Source organism: Wyeomyia smithii, chromosome 3 (assembly GCF_029784165.1).
Source record: "Wyeomyia smithii strain HCP4-BCI-WySm-NY-G18 chromosome 3, ASM2978416v1, whole genome shotgun sequence".
Classification (NCBI taxonomy): Eukaryota; Metazoa; Arthropoda; class Insecta; order Diptera; family Culicidae; genus Wyeomyia; species Wyeomyia smithii.
The window spans coordinates 205,046,589-205,070,916 of NC_073696.1; the positions used below are offsets into that span (position 1 = coordinate 205,046,589).

General features: G+C 41.8%; 1 protein-coding gene across 1 annotated transcript in view; it reads right to left on the minus strand.

The window, feature by feature from the left end:
* Positions 1–1,162: 1,162 nt before the first annotated feature.
* Positions 1,163–24,328, minus strand: part of LOC129729976 (semaphorin-5A) — a 327,831-nt gene continuing 304,665 nt past the window's right edge. Inside the window, exons 5-10 of the mRNA XM_055688911.1 lie at positions 4,851–5,564; positions 3,161–4,779; positions 2,934–3,101; positions 2,714–2,869; positions 2,451–2,656; positions 1,163–2,386 (exon numbers count right to left, since the gene is read on the minus strand). Of these exons, the coding sequence (XP_055544886.1) occupies positions 2,132–2,386; positions 2,451–2,656; positions 2,714–2,869; positions 2,934–3,101; positions 3,161–4,779; positions 4,851–5,564 (3,118 nt within the window). The 3' untranslated portion in view covers positions 1,163–2,131. The remainder of the gene's footprint in view (positions 2,387–2,450; positions 2,657–2,713; positions 2,870–2,933; positions 3,102–3,160; positions 4,780–4,850; positions 5,565–24,328) is intronic.

Genomic DNA, 24,328 nt, shown 5'->3' on the forward strand with positions numbered 1-24,328 from the left:
AGTGCCATATCCCTACTTCTACGTAGTACCGACTGAAATACGAGCAACCAAGGGAAGATCGGTGAACCGGTGGGAACTCGGTCGTATGCTGACAGGGAAGGGGTAGCTGTTCTCCTTGGAGAGCAGCTTGTTTGAGCGTCTGTTCCCCAGGATAGGGGCGGCTTAAACAGCGACTGATCCGCAGTGGACTATTGAACTAACAGCGAATTTCTTTATTCCACCAGCTCACCTCGTTTTGACCTGGAAGCAATCTAACTTCTGTCAAAATTCTTCTTTATTCGCTCGATATTGACCCAGTATTGACCTGACGTGCTGCCTGAAGCGCGCTGTAAAATTTGTCAGCTTCAACCCGCCACCGCACGTGCTTAGTTCGTAAACAATTATCTGGCTTCTCTTTCTCACATGCGTTGTAAATTGCGATGTCATTTCTTTATTACTCGGCAGATTTGCCCGAACACAGTGGAATGAAGAAATTCACTATTCGCTAAGAAATGAAGAAATTCGTCAAGAAATGCGGTGTCTCGCCAGCTACACCCAATACGGCAGCCTCGTCGCGAGACTAGGCATCGCAGCACTAGTAAAGCAGCATGCTAAAATCAAGTCAAAATGTTGACGATGTACCTGATACGACGGGTAGTCCTCTACGGAATCAACATAACGACGCTTCTGGCGGAGGGCCTTGGAGTTTTCGAACGGAAGGTGCTGCGGATTATCTAAGGTGGACTACAGACGGACGACGGATAATGGCCACAGTGCATGAATCATGAACTGCACGCGCTGCTTGGAGAGAACCCCATTGCATACTCGGCGAAAGTCGATAGGTTGCGGTTGGCCGGTCACGTCGTAAGAATGCCGGACGACAACCCTGTGCAATCACTTCTCTTCAGCAACCCTGCACAACCCCAACCCCGCAACTATCTCCATTTCCAGAGCTGATAATCAAAATCATCGTGAGTTGAGTATTATGTAATGGTTTTCGCAAAACTTAATCATAGTTTTCTGGGAAACAGTAAATATCTGGAACATAACAGTATATGTGATAAGAATGATGAGTACAGTTGAATAGAATATAAAACTCGTCCTTATGGACCTTGTTTGAACGGCTTTTCACACTGTACCTTTTGATAGGAAAGGCAAAAAGCAACATTGACTCGACTAAAAGTAACATCTCTTATTTTTATTTCTTAGAGTAATCCGTAAAAATTGCTGTCGTTTTCGAAATGTCTTTCTGATTTAAGTCTCATTGTTGTTAATATACTACAATAACCTATTGCCTAAACATATTTCTATCCGCACTAAAACGCATCGCTCAATTTGAGCTACTTCATCACGAGTAAAATTAGATTTTACTACCACATCCTAACGCTAGTGGCGTCAAACAACATTCTAACGATTATTTAGGTGTAAAAAGACGAACAGAAACGAAATAGTAAAAATACACAACTGCTATATGATTGCGTTTGTCGAGTCTTCAAAATTGCATCGTGATCTCCCACCGTAATGGCACAACATGGATTCTACACGTTACGTTACGTGCGCTCGTAAGCTCAATATTTGTCGTTATCGTCGGTTAGCTAATAAGCTCTATTTTCTATTAACACCATTTTTTGTTACCCCTTCCAGGTGCTGCTAATTGTTTGAGTGAAAATTAACGACTAAGTAGCGGCTAGTTGTGTGTAGAAAGCGTTAAGAGTTATTTTCTAATTTGGTTAAACTTTTGTAGCCCCACTTTAGTCGGTTATCGGCGAGTTGAAGCGTTTTTCCTGCTGCTTAGTTCAAGCTAAAATGTTCACATATTCTCTAAAGTCTATAGAGTTAGACAACAGTTTCTCTTAGCAGCTATCAATAAGTCTAATTTCATCAGCCTTGCTCTAATCGACTACCTATAACAGGTTTTCATGAAAATTGTTCTAGGATGGAAAATGATGATTATAAGGTTCGTTTCCAAAACACTCACATCAATGAATTCGAGGCAAGTACAGGAAACTTGTGTGCAATTTATCAGCAGGGAAATTTTCCAAATTTTCCTATTTCTGCTGCTGTGAACTAGTACAACGTTATGACGACTGTTAAAGTTTGGTGGCCCTTCTTCCTATCGCAAAATTTGAGACCCATCACTTTCGTTTAGAAATCAATACTTTTCCTCTTCCAGCTCTAGTTGCCGCGCGTGACGAATGTTGTTCAGCCCATGCGAATTCCGCTTGATTGTGGCCGTGTCCGTGTCGTTGAATGATTTGGCCAAAACCTTGGGAGTGTTGTTGCCGAGAGCTCCGTTGACGTTGTTTGATTTTGTCAGCGTCGTGTGGCCGTTGGCGATTTTCGATCCGCTCGCATCATTCCGTCCGTTGAACGAGGACTGTCGCTTCGGTTTGTGGCTTTCCGTATACTGTGGAGAAGAATTTAGATTATCATTTTGATGGAAAATGGTAATACGTGAAAAAAAAACTTACGTCTTTCGTTGGTAGTGAGGAGTACTGATTCGGGTACGACCCGTAGCAGGGTGATCCCTGAATAGCCTTAATTCCTTTGGCCTTTTTCTTTATAATAAAAATGGTTGCATACACACTGGCGAAACAGCACAGGATTATGAGAAATGTAACTCCTACGATAATCACCGCTATTGGTGAGGACCCGGCAGTCAGGGCGTGTGGAATTTCTGAAAACAAATTGTTTAGTATAATCCACATTTTACACAATAATAATATCAATGTACCATTACTCATTTCCGGGTGGCACTTGCGAATTTCACGTTCGCTACCCTGACACGTTTTCTGGTCCGGGTTAGGTACCAAGCACGATCTGGTTCTCATCTTTTCACCGTCCGTGTTGCATGGCGACCAGTCACTCCATTCGCTCCATCCAAGAAAAGCTGTATGTGATAAAACAGAAAAATGTTATCAGGTTCAGATTTAAGGGTTCCAAGGCCAGCTTACAGTCACAATTCGGCATCTCGCACGTTTCGTATTGAGTGCTTTGCCCTTCGCAATCGTTTCCGAAGATCACATTGCCAGACATCGATAGACACTGGCGTGATCGTGTCCGCGTGCCAAGACCACATGATACAGAACATGGTGACCAATCGCTCCAGCATCCCCATTCACCTAAATTAAAAACAAAAAATTAACATCCAAAATTAAATTATGTACATGTTACATTTTACCTTTACAAGGCTGAACATTGCACGGTTTCACCATATTGTTACCTCCAGCGCATTCAGCTTTTTCACAGGTACGTGTTCGAAATTGTTGGCCACCTCCGCATGAAACACTGCAACTGCTCCACGAGCTCCATTCACTCCAGCCGTCCTCATTTTCTCCTCCTTTCTCCGCTCCTGTATGCGACGAATCACTCGATGATCGTTGACACGATCCATCCGGGTGGCACAATCTCGTTTCCTCTTTCGATGATATTTTAAGTAACGATGAATCCGCAATCGGAGCTTTGCATGTAAACCGATATCGCTTTTCAATATATCCACCGTTGGGTAGAGTTCCATTAGTTACAGTTAACCAGGTCGTCCAGGTAGCGGCGCGTTTGACATCCGGACATGGATGAGTGTTGCACACTTCGTAGTCCAAGTGACACCCAGGGCACTCCATTCCACCATTCTGCGGCACTGGATCGTCACATTTTCGTCTACGGATTCGGTAGCCACTACCGCAAGCAGCACTGCATTCTCCCCAAACACCCCAGGGGCCCCAGCCTCCATCGATTGGTGGTTGCTTGGGAGCTGGGCATGGTGGCAGATGTGAGCAGTATATTTCCGCACGATCTGGACCAACACATACTCGTCCACCGTGTGCCGGTTTAGGGTTACCGCAAGTTCTTCTGCGCGTTTTGACAGCCATTCCGCACGTTTGCGAGCAGGCAGACCACGCGCTCCAATCCGTCCAACCTCCATGTACAGTACAATTAGACACAGCTATACTTATTCCCGTGCAAGGTCGTCCTCCATTTTTCGGTGACGGATTATCACACGCTCTTGTACGGCACAAACACGAGTCGGTATTTCCTCCCAGTTCCTCGTTTGTGTTAGCAGAATTGGTTTGTCCGTTGCCAATTAGGGCACATTTACTCCAATCCGACCAGGCAGACCAACCTCCATCCACTGGAGCAGTCAGTACGGGACATTCGGTTGCATTCTGATTCCAGTACTTAGCTAAGGGATCTCTGTTGGGTGCGATAGTGCACGCTTCCTGCAATTCGTTCCAGCCACAATAAGGATCCATCGAGTTTAGACAGCTTAGCTTGGAGAGATGCCTATTGCAGTGATGAGAAGATATTCTGCTGATTGCTGAATCGGTTCCAACGTACAGAGAGTCCGTTTCCTTCACATATTGGATTGTGCGTATTTTAGAATCACTTGTAGGCTCTGGTCTCCAAATTTCCACCACACAGGTGCTCTTCGTACGTGGAAGAACCGAAATCTTTTTAATGAGACCGTTGTTGGTTGCCACGTAGATGATGTGAACCCGTTCGTGTAGCTTCGTGGGGATTATATCGATCGCAATGTGACTAAAACGCTCAAGTTTTGTGTGATGCAGTGGTTTACCGGTGATCGGCTGCACGGCTTGATCCATCAGTTGATACTTGGAGGAATCGATCAGAGAAACATGGCGTGCACTTGGACCGGCATTACACTCGTAGTGATCCCGATGCTGAGCATCCTGACGGTGCCACGCAGAACCTAATGATTCCTGATGCTTGAAGGCACCGGAAAACGCGGCATGAATGGCGGACATGTTATAAGCGCAGACAGCCGATCCCTGTATGCTGTTTCTGTAAGTTACAAAAGAAAAATGGATTAACAAAATTAAGTTTGTGTAAAATTGACCTGAAAAACTACTCACTCTGGCGTGGTAAAAGTAGCGTATAGAACTCCTTCCTCTTGGCTGTAAACCATACCCTGCACCTCATTGAAGTAGAATGGATAATCGCCAGGAATTGAACAATTCAATCGAGCTTTGACGAACGAAGTCCAGTTTTCTTTCAAAATTTGTGTACCGCCGGGGTCGTTCTTGCAGATCCTAGCGATTCTCGAGTAAATGATCTTCCCGCAGTTTATATACTCAACAGCTGCCTCACGGAAGACGAAGTACACAAACTCCCCCTTTTCGAAACTCCCCACAAACTGCGGATCGTTCAACCACTTGGAGTTGTACTGATTGGTACGAAGCATGCGGCTGCTTTCTTGCGTCACATCCGCTCGTATAATGGCCGGATCCGAGCCGGAGAAGTCCGTGGTAGTACCGACGAAAAGCTTCCCATTGTCGGCCATGTGCGCTGTGTTGTTCGCGTGGGGGCTGAATGGACATTTGGCAACACCTCTGTCGTAGCGAGTTGCTGTCAGATTTTCCATCTGCCGCCACGAGCATGACGGACTGAAGGCGTAAGTCCCGCAAGCGTACACCCGGTTGCCGAAGTTCTCCAGAACCATAATGTAGTTACGGCAGGCTTCTTCGCTTTGTCCCTTATCGAGACAGGTATTGCGCATCACGGGGGTCACCTCCCATGGCATTCGCTCTCGCACGTCCAAGTGCAACGACAGCCGGTACAGGTTGTCTCTGAAAAGATGGAAGTACGAAGAATTATATTAGTAATCTTTCATTTATATTATTTGTATTTAATTTTGCAAAAGCTTGATACTTATATACCTACACACTGTGTATCTTTTCAAGTTAACTTGAGGAAGCTTCTAGAATTTAAATTCAAAATGATTGACAGCGGTCGAATTTAACGGTTTTAAAAATTAGCGAAACTTTAGATTACACACCGCGGGCCTGTTTCAAGTTGTTTGTACCTCCTAAGTCATAATTACGAGAAAAGTTTTTAAGTTCAAGCTGGTGACTTAAAGTTTCCGGAAAACAGCCAAAAATGACCTTCTAATATGATTACTTCAAGAACCGGGATGTTGTCCAGACACTTGAATTTGACCCCACTGCCCAGACGCAATTTTGAAATTCAAGAAGATGATTTCCGGTTCCTGTTAAACATATTACTTAATATTACTTAATTTGAGTATTCCCCGAATCGATATGATGTCCAGAGGCCGAAAATCGACTCCAGACATCGTTTTAAAATTCATGGCGATTTCGAGCACCTGTTGAACAGTGAAAAACGACCAAATATCACCCAATATGGATATTTTCGCCAACGGGATTATACACAGATGCCAAAAACAGATTCCAGATGCCATTTTGAAATCCAAGTTGGTGATTGCCGGCTTCAGGAAAAGAGCCCAAAATTATCAAATCTCACCTAAAATGGGTATTTCTAGAACCAGGATAATATCCAGTAAATCGACCCCTCGTGTCGTTTTCAATTGAGATCAATCAGCGCCACATTATACCGAATACCAAAATACCAAAGTTTTTGGCTTCGCAATAAAGTAATATATCATGATCGGAACAATTTAGACTATTTTTATGGTACCTAAGTTTTCATGTCACGTTTTCATCATTCATACCGATCAAATCATGAAAAATTTGCGTTTATGCAAACAATATATCTGTCTAGTTTACAGAAACAATAATTTATAGCAAATTCGACGCGAATTCTTCCAAGAAATCATTTTATCTAATCATAGAATTTATACCGTGATCACAAACAGGGTGATCATGATCGGAACAAAATTTGTATCATAATCAGAACAGCCAATTTATTTCAGATTCATTTGAATTCAAGTATTTTTTTTGGGCGGTTAATTTGACTGACTGAAACTATTCTTCACATTCTCAAATGGGAACTCTCAAGAAAAATAAGTTTTTCTAACAAAAACTTTTCCATGAATTGTACCTACGTGAAATTCAAAATCACAATATCAAGCACAGGTAAAGTGAAGCGGTGAAGTCTCAGAAGTAAACTATCCCGATCATGATTGGATACGGATCCCGACGAGGTCATTGGATACGCTGATGACATCGTCCTCATCGTCAGAGGTGAAGATGACGCAACTCTGTCGAGCCGAATGCAAGCGGCTCTGGATGCCACCACGTTATGGTGTCTACAGGAGGGTCTAAACATAAACCCCTTAAAAACAGTCCTAATTCCATTCAGTAGACGAAGGAAGATCTCCATCACTCCTCCAACACTGAATGGAGTCAGACTGGGCTTCAGCAATGAAGTCAAATACCTCGGAATTATTCTGGATAAGAAACTGAATTGGTCTGCACAACTGGATCATGCCGCTAAGAAAGCGATATCGGCGATCTGGGCCTGCAGAACTCTGTTCGGTAAGACCTGGGGACTGGAACCAGACTTGGCACTCACCTATGCTGCCCTTGTGTGGTGGCCCAAGGTGAACGAAAAGACTGCGCAAGCCAAACTCAAAAAAGTGCAAAGACTTGCATGTCTTTCGGTTACCAGCGCTATGCGAACAACTCCAACTGCAGCCATGGAAGCAATGCTCTGCCTACTGCCTCTACATCTTCATGTGAAAAAGGAAGCAGAACTTGGCGCTCTAAGGTTGCAAAGGAGGAAAATTATACTCGAAGGGGATCAAATCTGCCACCTTCGCATACTTAGGGAGTTCAAACTAACTCCGCTATTAGCTACAGTCTCCGACTGGATGGACGTTAGGACCAACATGGATATTCCGTATAGAGTGATGGAAACAAACCGCTCTATGTGGAACAATGGAGGGCCTAATCTTCCACCTGGCATCGTCAGTTTTTATACGGATGGCTCGAAAATGGGATCTCTAACGGGATCCGGTATATACGGACCCGGTATCAGGGAAACATTTTCCCTGGGCAAATGCCCCACCGTTTTTCAAGCAGACGTATATGCCATATATATCTGCGCAAAAATATGTCTGAAACGCAACTACAGACATGCGAAAATCGGTATATTCTCGGACAGTCAAGCAGCACTACTAGCACTTAAGTCCGTCAAATGCGCTTCCGAACTTGTTTGGGAATGCATTGAAACTCTACGGGAGCTTTTCCGACAGAATTCAGTTTTTCTGTTTTGGGTGCCCGGACACTGCGGAGTCGAGGGTAATGAACACGCTGACTACCTAGCAAGACAGGGATCAGCTCAGCGGTTTATTGGCCCCGAGCCGTTTCTGGGTACGTCCAATTCCGCTATTAAAAGCGAACTACTAACTTGGGAGAGGCATTAGTTTCATCAACTATGTTGTACCTAATTGAGGTACAGGTTTACAACAAAACAGTTCTACTCCATCAATGAGTACGAGCAATCCGTAACCTGTGCACAACAATCGGGGCCAGCCACAAAAGACAATCAGTAAGACTGTCACAGTGGCATTTTCAGTACCCAGTGCCCTTCAGGCATACATTAGTTAAAAAAAAATCCCCACACCCCCCATCCAGTGGATTCAGATCCGGAGACGACGAAGGTCATTCATTATTCGAAATGAAATCGGAAGTTTTCCTCACATCACGCCTGAACAACCTTTGCGGTGTGGGATTGGGCGCCATCTTGCAGGAAGCAGTAGTAATCGTCTTCGAAAAATAGTTCAGCTTGAGGCAGAACATTTTTATTCAAAACCGTGTCCAGGTAGTACGCTGCGTTGATTTTGACCCCTTTATCGATAAAAATAAGAGGCAGTTTACCTCTCTTGCAAATGGCTCCCCAAACCATCACTGACGTCTTATTTTGGAACCGGGAAACGTTCAGCTTGTCCGCAGGAGCTTGCTGGAGGCTCACACTCCAAACTCGATCATTTTGGCGATTGACTGTTTTCTTCAAAACGAACAGCTTCTCGTCCGAAAAAATAATCTCGTCATCTGCGCGCCAACCGAGCAACTCCCGCGACCGTTGGTACCTCTTGTCCTTTGTAGCTTTGGTAACCCCATGAACCACCTGTTTTTTGTACGGTGTAAGTTTTAAATCCTTGCGCAGAAGCAGGCGGATTGATTCTCGGTTCATTTTAAGGTTCCTGGCCAGCTTCCGTGCAGATTGGGCGGGATTCCGGCAAATCCGGTCTCGTATAATCTTTTTCAGCCTTGGAGTTCTCACAGACCTTGGTCGTCCAGATCGTGCCTTGTCCACGGTGCCTCCGGTCTCTAGGTACCGATTTATGGTCCGGTACACGAATTTCCGGTTGATTCCGAGCGGTTTTAGGTGTTTGAATATGTGTCCGGGTTTGTACCCTTTCACATATTCAGCGATAACAGCTGCTCTTAACTTTACCATGGCTCACAACTCAATGTCAACAAACTGCACAGAATCGAAACTCTGCCACTTTGGGCAGCAAAGTTAACCCTTTCATTTGACATATAGATGGCACCAGAGAGATGCAACGTGTAGGCTACAGGCGACCCCAAAAAAGTGTGACCGGACTTTTTTATCACCGTGTATACTTAACAGTTGGCTGCGGAGTGTCTGTATAATAAACAGAAGGTCGAGTTCCGAAACGGAATGTAGCACCAGGGCTTTGCTTTGCTTTTGCTAACTAGGCATAATAGCTATTGTAAGGAAAAATTGTGTTCGAAGATGGATCACTTTTGGAACTTTTTTTTCAACAGTAATACTTAAACAGTCTAAATGAAACTTTTTGAATAGCATCTGGAGAAGTTGCTTGATGTTTGTTTAATGTTTGATATATATTTTATTAAATTGTGCTGAAATGTTGCATAAAAAATTGTTCCGATCATGGTTCATTTCCGGACTGTTCCGTTAAGGATACATTATCTCATAACCGCGTATAACGCAAGCTAGAAAGAGCAATGCAGGGAGATCAGCGCGCAAGGAAATAGTATAAAACTAATACTCAGCGAGCTAAGAGCTACCGAGGTGGGAAAATGACCAGTCACGACGTCGCTTACTTTTCGGTTTGGAATGTTGAAAGGACGTCTAGACGAGGTAGGTTAATAAAGAGCTTATTACGGATCTTAGCTCAAGGCGACAACAAGGATAATCTCACTGTGAAACCATGATGTATAAAGACATGGTGTAACGATATGTCAAAAGCAGAATCGGCCATATTGGAAAGAAAAATTGCCAGCGAGTAGGTTTGTTTATAAACAACTAGGGCATAAAAATTATCGCATCTCATAATATATCATTTGGATGCATTTAAATTATAAATATGGCAATGCTACATACCTTGCTACCAATATTCATTAATTTAAGAAACAATTTTCAACTTAAAACACCAGAATTTGCGGTATTCAATTGCCTAGTTAGTGAGGATATATCAACAAACACGAAAAAGTTATTCGCTGTTGCATAGCGATGCTTCGTCTCCAACCCTCCGAAGTGAAAAAACGCTTCCTCACCCCGCGCCTAGTTTTTGATCAAACCGTTGCACCATGTTGTACTCATCATGTGTGAAACCAGACGCGTGAAAATCAAATGGTAATCACCTACTGAAGGGCCTACAGAAGAAAAACTTCAATGGGGATCAGTTTTACACATCGTTTGAGTAAAAAAAAGGGGAGCTGCGTAGTCGCAAGATTACAGAGTCCGCTTTTTCAAGCGGATGGTCATGGGTTCGATTCTTGGTAAAAACATGCCATTTACGTTAAATTTTATAATACCTTGGTGTGACCTCCTCTCAAAAAAAAAAAATAAGCCCCTTTATTGATAAAACTGGCCAGAAGGACACGCAGTGAAACTTCTTCTTCAGTTATAAGTGGCGATATTTGGCAGCAGGAACAGGGGTCGGTATAGCATAGCAGTAAGCGTGTAGAAGGAAGGGTAAAATCATATTACACAAAAGCACCGATAAATAACGAGCATGCCACTTCTCAATAGCGGTATGGCTATTCATAGAAGTGCGAGATAGCGCAGACACCCGGGCATATTTCCCAATTCATCAACGATGCTGGTCGCAGCGAGAAAGTCCCTACAGGAAAACAAGGTGAAAAAAATTGACCGAAAATCTCTATTCCAATTGACTGATGTGATTGAGACAAAAAAAATATTGAAATTATTTCGTTTCTAACCCTGTTCCTGTGTTTTTAAATTTCTATTCGTGTTTATTGTTATGACCAAATTAAAATTATAATTATTTCTAAGCTTTTAAATAACACAAATCACCACAATCATTTTTTTGTCTTCCGAAAACTTATTTTTTAATCAAACACAATTGATTCCTGCACAACACTCATACTCCGTTGTGTGTGTAATGCGTTTGTAGAATACGAGGTGTCGAGAAACACTCATGTTATTGCTTTAATTCCTTTAAATTTCTTACTTACTGACTATTAATTTGATAGCGACAAGTCGTTAACTACCCCCTCCGATTCTAGAGTACGTCTTCACATCACCATATCGTGGGTTAGCTTCCGTCACGAGTACTGGTGTAGGGCAACTCCTGTTGCTCTACCAGGAATTTGTGATATCCTTCCGCAACAAATCACAGGTATTCCTGTACGCGCGATCCAGCGACCGCGCGGAATCACTTGTACTTCACGATTAAATTCTATGCTACATTGGAACTTACTGCTAGCTCTAGAGTGTATAGAGGCCTGTCTTTGTTTTAGTACCTTAATTCGTGGGTTTAATCCGGTGAGCCGTGCGCTCATTCACTCCGCCTTGTTTACAAACAATTGCCAGTAACTCACCCTCGCGATGCGGCGACGAGTTACCAGCCCATCAAGTACCGAACCGCGGACTCTTGTTTTAATTAATTGCACTTACGGGTGGCGGTTTCCGTCACCCAAGCCAAGCGGTAGATTTGGCTTCAACTGTAAGCAAGCACTGACCCACTTTCATGTACAACTGAAGGCTGTGCCAAAGTATAAAGAATGCGGTAGGAAACCGGCTGTTTTCCGGGTTCTAAGTATTTCACCTAATGCGACGGAACCCTGTAGGCTTTTACAGGACGCGTTGGTGCCGTTACCCATGCAGCAAAATTTGTTTCGATTATGAACTTTGTGCATCACACCTTCTATTCCCGTTCATCTTCGCATTCCCGCGAAACTACATACGTTGCCCGCTTGACTATTCAGTGAAGGTTAGGTTTTCAAATGCCGTTTACACGTTTCAACAACAAATCCAACCTCGTGAATTACGTTGTTGGTGTGAAGATTTTTGAAACAGCGATGCAACTTTAGTTGTTGCTAGTTTCTTTATAATTTCATCGTAGTAACAAAAAATGTTTCTTAACCCATTATGGACCGGACCTAGATCCTGATTTTTCTCCAAAGCGATTTTCCCAACACAGGCTTGTATTGTTCTCATCAAGAAAAAAATGGTGAAGAAAAAATTTTCCGACTTTCCACAACCGAGTATTTCACTGTTCGTTTTTCCGAACAATGGCCAATGTGTGATAACAAATCAATGAATCCTGAGTCATATGATTTCGTTGAAATTTATTATTTATGTGGTTCAAGAGCTTCAAAACATTTGGGATGTACATGAACATTACACTTTTTACAGATGAATATTGTGGGTTGTGACAATGCCTGCATCTACTTGACTTTTCATCGTGAGCTCTAGCTGGAAAGTGTAGTCTAATACTTAAAATCAACGAGAGGGGAGATATATAAAGTTTCTTCATCATCACTCTCTCCCTGCAGTGTAGCAAAAACTTCATGCATCATCAATGCGCGGCGTCGATTCATCTTGATTTCTAAACATGAAGATCGAATTCACTATAGATATACTTAGAGCAAAGTAATCAAAAGACATGAAACTGATACTTACGATAGCTTCAATACAGATTCAGTCCACATAAAACAATAATAATTGAAGCACTATAAAATAAACATGCAAAACCAATCCAGCCATTCAACTAACTGCGTTTGACAGTACGTAAACAAAGTGAACACCTATAGGACCACTGTTCGGAAAAACGAACAGGCATTTTCGATCAAAGGGTACGCGCGTTGTAATGCTCGTAGAGTATTGATAAATGGTATAAAATAAAAGTCATCCATTAGCAACTAGAATATATCAATATCAATAGCTTCAATTATTTTTTTCAGTTTTAAAAATTATAATGAAAAATTGTGTTTTTGAACACATCTGCGCGAAACGCTAGCCACCCTACGGGATGGTTGGGGAGGGGTGTCCAGTACATTTTTTTTGTAACCAACATTCCCAGCTATCATATACAAAAGACGGAATGTTTTTATCTTATCTCAGTTATTCGTGAAAAAGTTCTAAAGTACTGTTCGGAAAACCGAACACCCGGTCCATAATGGGTTAAAACCTCGGAATTTCATTAGTGCAACAAATGATCACAAATTATTTTTGAATGCCTTCTCCACTGCTCTACGCTTAATACTGACCATCCGCTAAACCTAGGGCATATGAGACTTGGAGATAATGTTACCGTATCTTTGTATGCTCTTCGTACTGCACCCTACAAGGCAATGTTAAACAAAAAATTCGAGAGCCCGTCATCTTGCTTCAGACCATTCAACATCGCGAACGGGTCCAAGATTACACCCGCTATCCTGACACATGATGAGCAACCGTTAAGAGTGGCACGAATCAGCTCACTCAGTTTTGTTTGGAAACCTTGTTTAAGCATAATCTCCTATAACTCGCTACACTTAACTAAATCATGTGCTTCCTTCAAGTCCATAAACGAATGATGAGTTTGCAAGTTTGCTTCCCTAAATCTGTCAACGATTTAACGAGTTTGTTGTAGATCGCCTTTCTCGGAAACTGCACTAGAAGCAGGAGAGAATGTTATGAACTAAATTGAGGAGTCTTGTTCTGCAAAAATTTCTGCAATCGAGCAGGTGGCTGTTTTTAAAGACTGGGCAAATAAATCCGTCTAGCGGACTTAAGGTTTGTCTTCGGTCCAAATCGTCCTTTCCAGATGCTTCGAGGTTTTTTAGCCCTTTACAAACTTCCCTGATATTGTCCAAGTAGGTGGATCTCCGTTGTTTCTGACGCCGACTTTTTTCTCTTCGCCGTTAAACAACACCTCAAAATATTATTTCCAACGCATGGCCACCAGTGTCCCATAGGTTATCAGGTTGACTTTCTTATCGTAGCACATGGCAGGGATTGGCACAGTCCGTTTCTTGAATCTGTTCACCACTTTATAGAATTTTCTTATGTTGTACCCGAGGAGTAGACCTCCGCCTTTGTTGAAATTGTTCGCAGTGCTGATGATTGCGTTGATACTTCCCTTACACCGTCACACGATTTACAGCCACCAGCGTGAGATACGGGCCTGATTTTTCTCGTCCGTCATCTTCTGATAATCCGCATCGAACCACGTGTTGCGTGTGTTTTCTGTGGTCAGGCCCAACACCTCGCACGCTCTATTGCTGAACGTGTCGTGGATACATTCATTGTACATTCAGGTCTCAAACCGGTTCACAAAATCGCTCATTAACTTTCCCAGTGTACTCAAGATCCGCACATCGATGACGTTTGAGAAATGCCGATCACCAACCAGAGAATGGTTCATCTAAGAGCAAGCTTCGCCATTAGGGTGCTACCATGTGGGTTTTCGGATATTTTTTCGCACAAAGTATGTGCTAAAGATACCCGCGAGGATCATCAACCTCAGATCAATTTCATTAGCATGAAGGCAGTGATAGTGAATGTTGAAAAGGAAGAACTGCTTCTGTCCGAATTGTGCGTTTGCGTCCCCAATGACCCCAATGACAAACTTTTCATCATGTTTTGAGTGCGCTCTGTATGTTTTCGTCGGCTTTGTTATTTGTCGATGCACATGCTTTGGCCCCGCATTTCTTGGATGGCGGTGGAGTTATGTTAGGGCCGGGAGATGCGTGGTGGGCTCCGTTAACGGCTCCTAAAGGGCGAGTCGACGCCGCCATAAGCGTCTTATCCCAAAACCCGGTGCGCCTGTTCTCCAGGAGGAGCTGTCCAAACCGCGTCTGTACTTCAGAGGAGAGGCTGAGGTAAGAAATATGGTGTCTCAGTAGCTACACCCAAGACGGCAGCCCCATAACGAGGCTAGCTATCACCATCCTAGTGAAGTGACATGGCAAAAAACACATTAACAAATATTCAAAAAGAAGAAACGAATCGGAACAGTCGACACCGATTGGAAGGTCGAAACATGGAACTGTAGATCGCTGAACATCTCAGGCGACAGGATCCTACTAGATCAGCTGGAGCCCCGTTAATTCGGCATCGTAGCGCTATAGGAACTTTGCCAGAAAGGAGTAAATGCACGGAGGATATGTGGTCGCAGGGCCCAGTACTACCTGAGCAGTGGCACAACAAATGAGCGGGGTGCCGGCTTTATTATATGCAGGATGCAAAGTCATGTGATTAAGTGGCAGGCGATCAGCGACAGGATGTGTGGATTGAGAACTTTAGACCGGTTTTACAATTACTCATCAATGCGCACTGCCCGAATGAAGGAAAACCCGATGTCGAAAAGCAAGCCTTCTACTCTTAGCCGAAGGACGTCTACGACAGTTGCTCGCAGCGGGACATCAAGATCGCCATCGGGGATATGAACTCTCAAAGCTGAAGGGAAAACCGATATAAACCGATAGTGATCGGACACGAAAGTCTACACACCGAGACGAACAACAACTGCCAAAAATGCATAAACTTTACAGCTTCCCGAGGATTGGTAGTCCGAAGAACATTATTCCCCCGCTAGGACATCCACAAAGCCACTTGGAAATCACCTGCTCAACGAACAACAAACCAAATTGACCATGTGCTCATCAGGAAAAACTGCCGGAAGAGTGGATGGAGGGAGTCGTCTGTCCCATCTATAAGAAGGGCGACAAGCTGGAGTGCTGCAACTATCATGGTATTACGCTCATCAACGCTGTTTATAAAATACTCTCCCAAGTTCTATTCTAACGTCTAACACCTTTAACCAGGAGGGAGACTCCAAGCAGAACAATGTACGCCTCCCACCCCGGATCACCGTAGACATTGAGATTTAGGTGGTATACGAATTCGTGTACTTAGGATCGCTGGCGACCGCTGACACCAACACCAGCAAGGAGATCCGGAGACGCATTCAAGCGGGAAATTGTGCCTACTTTGCACTTCGTAGAACGCTGAGATCCAATCGAGTGCGCCACCGTACGAAGCAGAAGCTGTACAAAACACTAGTTAGACCGGTGGTCCTCTATGGGCTAGGGATGCCAATACCTGCTATCAGAGAACCTCAGCACCTTTGGAGTTTTCGAACGGAACAATCTACGGTGACGTATAGACTGAAGACGGAGTACGGCGTAGACGCATGAACCATTAGCTGCACGTGCATGCACATTGCAACCCTCCGGCACCAGAAACAGTGAAGCACAGCATACACGATGGCTTGATCAGATTGAAAGTAATCTTCGAGTTCTAAAATACCTGGGAGCATTGCGCCATACAGTCCAGAACTGAGTAAATGGAGACGACTTCTTGATACAGCACGAGCCACCCCGGCTCTAGCTTGCTAGGTAAGGTAAGGTAACTTCATGGATGGCTGCGATCGCTACCTTCGCTTTGAGCAATTCCCTAGCTAAAATACCCACTCGTGCCGGTTCGAGTAGAGTTCTGACGTTCCAAGTACATACCGATCATTGTTGTCGTTCGCTTGGGTCGATAGCGATGTTTCCGATCGTATTTGTTTAGTGATTGTTCGTTGCAGGGTATTTTCAACATGCTGCCTTACTGGGACCGAGATGCCTAGTCTTGCGACGGGACCGTCGGCCGTCTTGAATATAGCTGTCAACACTCCACATTTCATAGATCAGTTTCCGCTCTGGATCAGACGCTGTTGTACGCCGCCCAATATGGAAAAACAGACACGTACGGAACCTGTTCTTAATTAGTATACCAAATCTTCACTAAGGTTACTTGTATCCCAGATAGTAGAACGAGGAGGTTGACATAGGGACGTTCTCGGTAGAGGTGATAGGTTGCAGCGGGGCCTTGAATTGTATCAACTTATCAAAGTTTGCTAACCTTTGACAATTCCACGCTCTTCATAATTTGTTGACTTGTGTCTAACTAAAGCCTACGAAGCCGATTATTAGTCTGCATAATGTAAAGGGTTTTAATATGGACAGAGAAAGACAACACTGCTCTCACTATCCATACAGTAGAGTTTGATTGAGTGTCTATTTTATATTGTTTCTAAGTAACAATTGCCGAGATTACTGGATATTTGAGGGTTTTGCAAAAAAAATTGTTTTCTGTTCTTGAGCATTCCTTTTTCATTTCTAGCACTGATGAATATAACGCTTTGAAATTTTTTTTTTTGCATACTTTTGAGCAGCTCTCTTTTTTCCAAAGTTCAACTAATAAATTCAGTATTTTTTGAAATTTTTGACACATTCATATTTGTGTGTGCTGGAATTGTAATCATTTTCAACATTTTTTTTCAAGATATTCAGCGCTTTGATGCATTTTCTCTTTTTTTGAATGTGGGTTTTGAAGCATATCTTCGATGCTCAGTTAAAATTCAATTAACTTCTGCTATTTTTGTTCTTATTTTTTTGTGTAAAAAATCATGAAGATAAACAATCTGCTCAATACCTCGTCCTGTTCACATGGCTATAATCACAAGTTTAAACTAGAAGGAGTATACTTCAACATGAGCAGATAAACACATTTTAAAAAATTAATTTATTCAAGTTCATCATTCAATGAGACGACAATATTGAATTCCAAATGGGATGCCTGCCGAGCAAAATAGTTTTTCGATTATCGCATCGAAGTCATCTGAAGGTAAGAAATAATAATAAATACAAGTGCGCATTAGTCGCATTCTACAGCTGTAGGAAAGCTGGCACAATCTTCGCCGTAACCCACTAAAGCACCATCATTGTTGGTGATAAATCGCCACTCCTCGGGGCCAGTTTCCTTGCGTGGATCATAGAGCACGCGTAACCTGTGTGTCGGCCTCAAGTTGCAGCAATCGGGTTGACTTTAAGATGACGCAGTCGCTGTCGCGCTAAGCTTCAGATTAATGTAAGAACACTTTATTAACGTCCATTGTCCAGTTGTTGAACCGTAAATTAGTGATCTTTTAATGTGTCTTTTAGGCTCACAACATGTCGTATATTCTCCGGGGCCAATTTCAGTACATGCACGCTCGAAATGGAGACGCGTGGTGGTCTAGTTCGGTTCGTAGGTGGGCTAATTGAATAGGCACACCGTAATATACCTACACACCTTTGGCACTGCCTCAGAACACTTCGATCATGTGAGATGATTTTCTACAGAGGCGTTAGGGGTTTAACGTTCGCGAAAGACTAGCTAGGACTGGATTGGACAAACGCATTAAGTGCTACAGGTTAGCGCTGTGGCGCACCTTGCTGCTGTTTATGATTATTGTGTCGTCGCAGAGTAAGAAAGCTTTTGCGTTTCTAGATTAATTTATGTAAATCATATAATAAATGCTGCATCAAAATAAACATTAGCTGACAAACTCTCACGAGGCAGCTAGCTGTTATTTTCCCTAAATATTTCATCGAAATTGCGACTATAACTTAGCCAGTGAAATGCCCGAAGCCAAATTTCTCGAACAGAAATATTACTCTCCGAAAGACGAATGAAAAATTCATCCTCTTTTCTTCATATGAACCCGGACATTAAACACATCGCATTCCCTTCCAAACGAGACAATAAAGCGGCACAGCCACGACCAGTTTCTCATTAATGCAACCATTAGATTCACTTTTCGTTGGGTCGTCACTGGGCAGGTCATAGCATTAAGGATTAGTAATGCACAAGTTTTACTGCTTGCTCGTGCCGCTTTTCGATTTCCTACGTCACGTCGTTCACGGTGGGAGCACGGAGATTCTACGCCCAGAAACGCTTGCAAAGCACCCGAGGAAAACAAACATAAATCACCGACAGCTGTGAGTCCGCCGACTGATTGCCGATTTCGAGGCATATGCGGTGTGGCCCAGGGTGAGCAGAATAGAGCTCAAGACACGGCGTTCGGCTTTATTGTGCCTTCCCATTCCCAGTAGGGAGCTAACACTGATCTGACCACGTTCTGCCGCCTGTTCTAGCTTGGAGGCTCATAATGTACCAACCTTTCGTTTGTATGTCTGACAGATTATTGACATAATCAAATCGTTTAGCCATAATATTGCACCATCTGTATGCAATCATTGGCCGATTATGTCGGCCCGAAACAACGACTGTCTGCAGTCTGGCACGCTCGAGAACAAATTGCTGGCTATTAAAACTATACACTAATGATCACGCGTCTCCTTGCCGTGGTATAATTACATACCAAGCATTGAGCAACTGTGTAGTTCGGTGGTAGTACTCGCTTTAACTGGCGTTGAAATCTCCTATAGATAGTGACGGAGAGGTTTGAAGCTGGTTCACGGGATCGAACGGAATGCGGTTGGTTGGGCGTCGCGTCGTATGGACCTGCCAATAAAGTACCGATTTTAGCCTACTCATCTGCTTCGAGCCTTCTCGGTTCTCGGCTCCGAGCTGCTGCGTGTTAGTGGCTTTGCTCTTGCGATGCGGGCACACGCCATTAGTGAAAGACACCACGCGCGCCAACAACCGCCCACGCCGCCGCCACCAACAGGCAGACGACGACGGCCAATGCAGGACAGACATGATCAGTATTTTGGCGCCGAAATATGTAATTTTTGCTTCCCACTTCAGTGTCGGCGCGGGCATTGCCGACTGTTGTTTTGATTTTTTTTTGTAGCGGTTTGTTGTTAAGATAGCCTGGTAACGCTGGGTGTGGGCCAAAGCATACTGGACGGTAGGCGCGTAGGTAGCGCGACAGTTTCGTCTTGCAGTGGTCGCCGTGGCTGCTGTATAATGGCCATGAACTGTAGCATCTAGGAACCATATACTGATTCGGATGCAGATATTTGGTGGCATTTGAGCCTTTCCGATTGTGCCGTATTCGATACTGTTATGACTATATAAATTATATTGTTATGATATGATTAACATTGTCTGTATTCACAGTGCCGAGAGAAACACTTGAGTGCTACGCTGTGCAGGCATCGATTTATTATTGATAGAAAAATAAAAGGGTTCGCGATCATGCAACACCCGCTGTATAATTTATTTGAATAAATTTTAAAAATAGTAATTACTAAAGATTAAACCTTAAAATTGGCCTCGGGGTAAGATGCTGGTGTAATAAGCAAGTCGTCGCAGTTGGAATAGCGGCTCAGAGCGACCTTCACAATTTGTAGATCCAATGGGCTAGTCTTATATACTAACAACTGCTGACTAACAATGATAATGTGAACTAACGGCATAAAAGATCGATGATGAAGATTGATGCTGCAAATAAAACGTTTGTCAGAAAAATAACACTCCCAAAAAACTGATAGCAACAAGAGATTAGATCAATTATTAAAAATTTCAAGAATATGAAAGCATCTGGTGACGATGGGATCATTTCAAACTTTTAGTTATTTTTTTCATTAGAACATGCAAAAAAAAATACGCAAGTTTTAAAGCTGGATATTAATCCTGAAGCGATTAAAAATATCGGGTAATCAGTTTGCTTTCATCGTTTAGTAAGCTGTTTGAGAGAACTATTCTTTACACATCAATGAAGATTCAATTTTTATATGGTGAAGATTTGGTTTGGTATTCTCGAATTATATAGATTTATTGGCGGTAAAACATCAGAAGCTATCTTTTAAAAATCTCTGCAATTCTCGTTTGATACGATGATCTATTTTTATAGTAAATAAGCTTTTTTTGACAAGTACGTTTTTATCTCTACGAATAATAAGCCCTGATTGCGAAAGCCAAAAGGAAACAATAATCACTTACAGGATTAGTTCGGAAAAACTGGCATTCGAGCCTTAGATATAACATTATATATCAGTGCGTCTTGAACTGTCCTACAGATCAGACGTTTTTTCGGTTGCTTGTGGACTGGTCTTTGACTGCCTATAGCTTCAAAGTTTGTGTTTTGTCAGTGTGTCTTTTAAAGACTACCTGAAAGTTTTTTCCCATCAGTCTTTCTCAAGACTACCTACTTTTGAATTTAACATTTGTTTTGACTTTTTCCGTATCACCTGTAATGGCTGGACGGAAAAAGAAACCTCGCATCGCTGCGGGGAGGAAAAGAGAGGCATCTCTTTCTGACACTTCGAGTGTCTGTAGTGACAATCCTTTTGACATTTTTCTTGAGCATGAAGCTGGTGAAATGGAAGTTACCAATAATGAAACTATACAAAATATAAAATCTTTAAAAAAGGAGAAAGTTCCACCTATTGTGGTAACTATTTCTTCTGAATTTAATATATTCAAAAAGGAACTTTCAACGTTTGTTTCTGACGTTAAAGTTACCTATCAAATTGGCCGTAGAGGTGAATGTCGCTTATTAGCCGACTCAGTAAAAGGTCGTGATCGTCTTGTTCAGTATTTAACTGACAAGATGTACAAATTTTTTACATATGACACCAAGAACGCAAAGTCGTTCAAGGTTGTCTTGAAAGGTCTCACCAACGATCAAACCGTTGATGAGATCAAACTTACTTTAACAGAATTACTTGGCATAGCCCCTACCCAAGTAATTCTAATGAAACAAAAATCACGAGGCGAAAACAGTCAGAGAACTGGAATTTCCCTTGTTGATTATTTAATTCATTTTAACCGCAATGAGGTTAACAACTTAAAATTTTTTGAATAAGCACATGCTTTGTATAATGTGCGTGTAAAGTGGGAAATTTATAGGAAGTATGGCGGAGGTGAAAAGCATATCACCCAATGCCGTACTTGCCAACGTTATGGCCATGGTTCCAAATTCTGTAACATGGACCAAAAATGTCTTAATTGTGGAGACTCTTCTCACAAAAAGGACACATGTCCTGTGAAAGAGAGTAAAAATTTTCGCTGTGCGAATTGTAACGGCAACCAACTTCAAAACAAAATTCTCCAAGCGTACCAGTGACGCATAGTTTACCTACTCCTTTGCATACCCGTTTAACTTATGCACAGGTTACAGGTAGTTCGAACATTATACCGCCTAGTGTTGGTAGTTCGAAAATGACCGTTAATATGGGTAAGCAAAACAGGCTAGAAAATAATTGTACACCTATCACTCCAGCTAATATTGCTGCCGAAAATATATTTTTTCTAATGTCAACTGCCTGGGGCCTATTACGGCAGGTAAACTTTCTTCTTTTGCAACAGGCAATGTTCGATCTTATGAACGCCATGTTGCAGGCAAAATCAATGTTTGAAGCCATTCAAATAGGCACAAATTTTACTATTAAAATTGTTTCTAATTTAAAATTTAGCAATGATTTTAAATAAAACAATTAAAATATTAAATTGGAATGCTCGCTCATTGAAAGCCAATGAGAATGAGCTTTTTAATTTTTTAACAGTAAATAATGTGCATATTGCAATTATTACTGAAACATTTTTGAAACCATTAAAATATGATCCCAATTACGTGGTTCATAGATATGATAGGATTCAGGGTTCCGGCGGTGGAGTTGCAATTGTTATTCATCGCCGATTCAAACATCGTGCTCTTCCCCATCTTGAGACGAAAGTTATTGAAACTTTGGGAATTGAAGTTCAAACTGAACTTGGGATTTTATTTATTGCCGCGGCATATTTACCATTTCAATGCACACGCTACCACAAAAATTATTTTAAAGGTGATTTACAAAAACTCACCAGAAATCGTTCGAAATTTTTCATAATCGGCGATTTTAACGCTAAACATCGTTCATGGAATAATTCTCAAAGTAATTCCAATGGCAAAATTTTATTCAATGATTGTTCTTCAGGATACTATTCTATTTTGTCTCCGAATAGTCCTACATGCTTTTCTTCTGTAAGAAACCCTTCAACAATTGATTTGGTGCCAACAGATCAAAGTCATGTATGTAGTGATTTGATCACACATGCTGACTTTGATTCTGACCATCTTCCAAAAACTTTTTCTTTATCACATGAATCAGTTTTAAACCCTATGAGCTCTGTTTTTAATTATAACAAGGCTAATTGGGAAAGATACAAAACTCATATTGAGAGAAATTTCAATAATGAGCTTGATTTGCAAAACGAAGTGAATATTGATTCCGCTTTGGAAGCATTAAAATGTGCAATTGTTGATGCCAGGAATTATTCTGTTCCAAAGGCTCAAGTGAAATTTGATTCATCAATAATTGACGAAAATCTTCAACTTCTAATTCGTTTGAAAAATGTCCGCAGACGTCAATATCAACGTTCTCGTGACCCTGTTTTTAAAACTATTTATAAAGATTTACAGAAAGAGATTAAACATAGATTTACTCTTCTGAGAAATCAAAATTTTGAGACTAAAGTTGAAAAATTGAAACCATATTCAAAACCATTTTGGAAGCTGTCGAAGATTCTTAAGAAACCTTCAAAGCCTATTCCAGTTTTAAAAGATGGTGAACGTTTTCTTGTATCCAATGAACAAAAGGCTCAAAGACTTGCTCAGCAGTTTGAGAGTGTTCATAACTCAAATTTGAATTTTGTGAGTTCAATTGAAAATGAAGTCACCCGTGAATTTGATATAATTTCTTCCCAGAATTTTTTACCTGCAGAAATAGTTGAAACTAACTTGAATGAGATTAAATCAATTATTAAAAATTTCAAAAATATGAAAGCACCTGGTGACGATGGAATCTTTAATATACTAATCAAACATCTCCCTGAGAGCACAATGGAATTTTTAGTGAAAATTTTCAATTGTTGCTTCAAAATCGCATATTTTCCCAAATTATGGAAAAATGCAAAAATTACTCCCATTTTAAAACCGGATAAGAACCCAGCTGAAGTTTCAAGTTATCGACCAATCAGTTTGCTTTCTTCAATAAGTAAACTGTTTGAGAGAATTATTCTTAACAGAATGATGTCACACATCAACGAAAATTCAATTTTTGCAAATGAACAGTTTGGATTTCGCCATGGGCATTCCACAACTCATCAATTGCTCAGAGTTACTAATATGATACGAGCTAACAAATCTGAAGGTTATTCCACTGGAGCTGCTCTTTTAGACATAGAAAAAGCATTCGACAGTGTTTAGCATAAAGGTTTGATTGCGAAATTGCAAACTTTTAATTTTCCAATTTTTTTTTAAAAAATATCTTACTGATCGAACTCTGCAGGTTGTCTATCAGAATTCAAAATCTGATAGATTTCCTGTCAGAGCAGGTGTACCTCAAGGTTCAGTCTTGGGTCCAGTCCTGTACAACATATTCACTTCAGATCTTCCTGATTTGCCTCCAGGATGCACAAAGTCATTGTTCTGCGATGACACAAGCATTTCCGTAAAAGGAAAAAGTCTTCGTGTCATATGCAGTCGATTGCAGAAAAGTTTAGATATTTTTTCTTCCTACTTGCAAAAGTGGAAAATCTCTCCCAATGCTTCTAAAACTCAAATGATAATTTTTCCGCATAAGCCTAGGGCTTCTTTCCTCAAGCCAAACAATAATCACGTTGTTAAGATGAATGGGGTTATTTTACG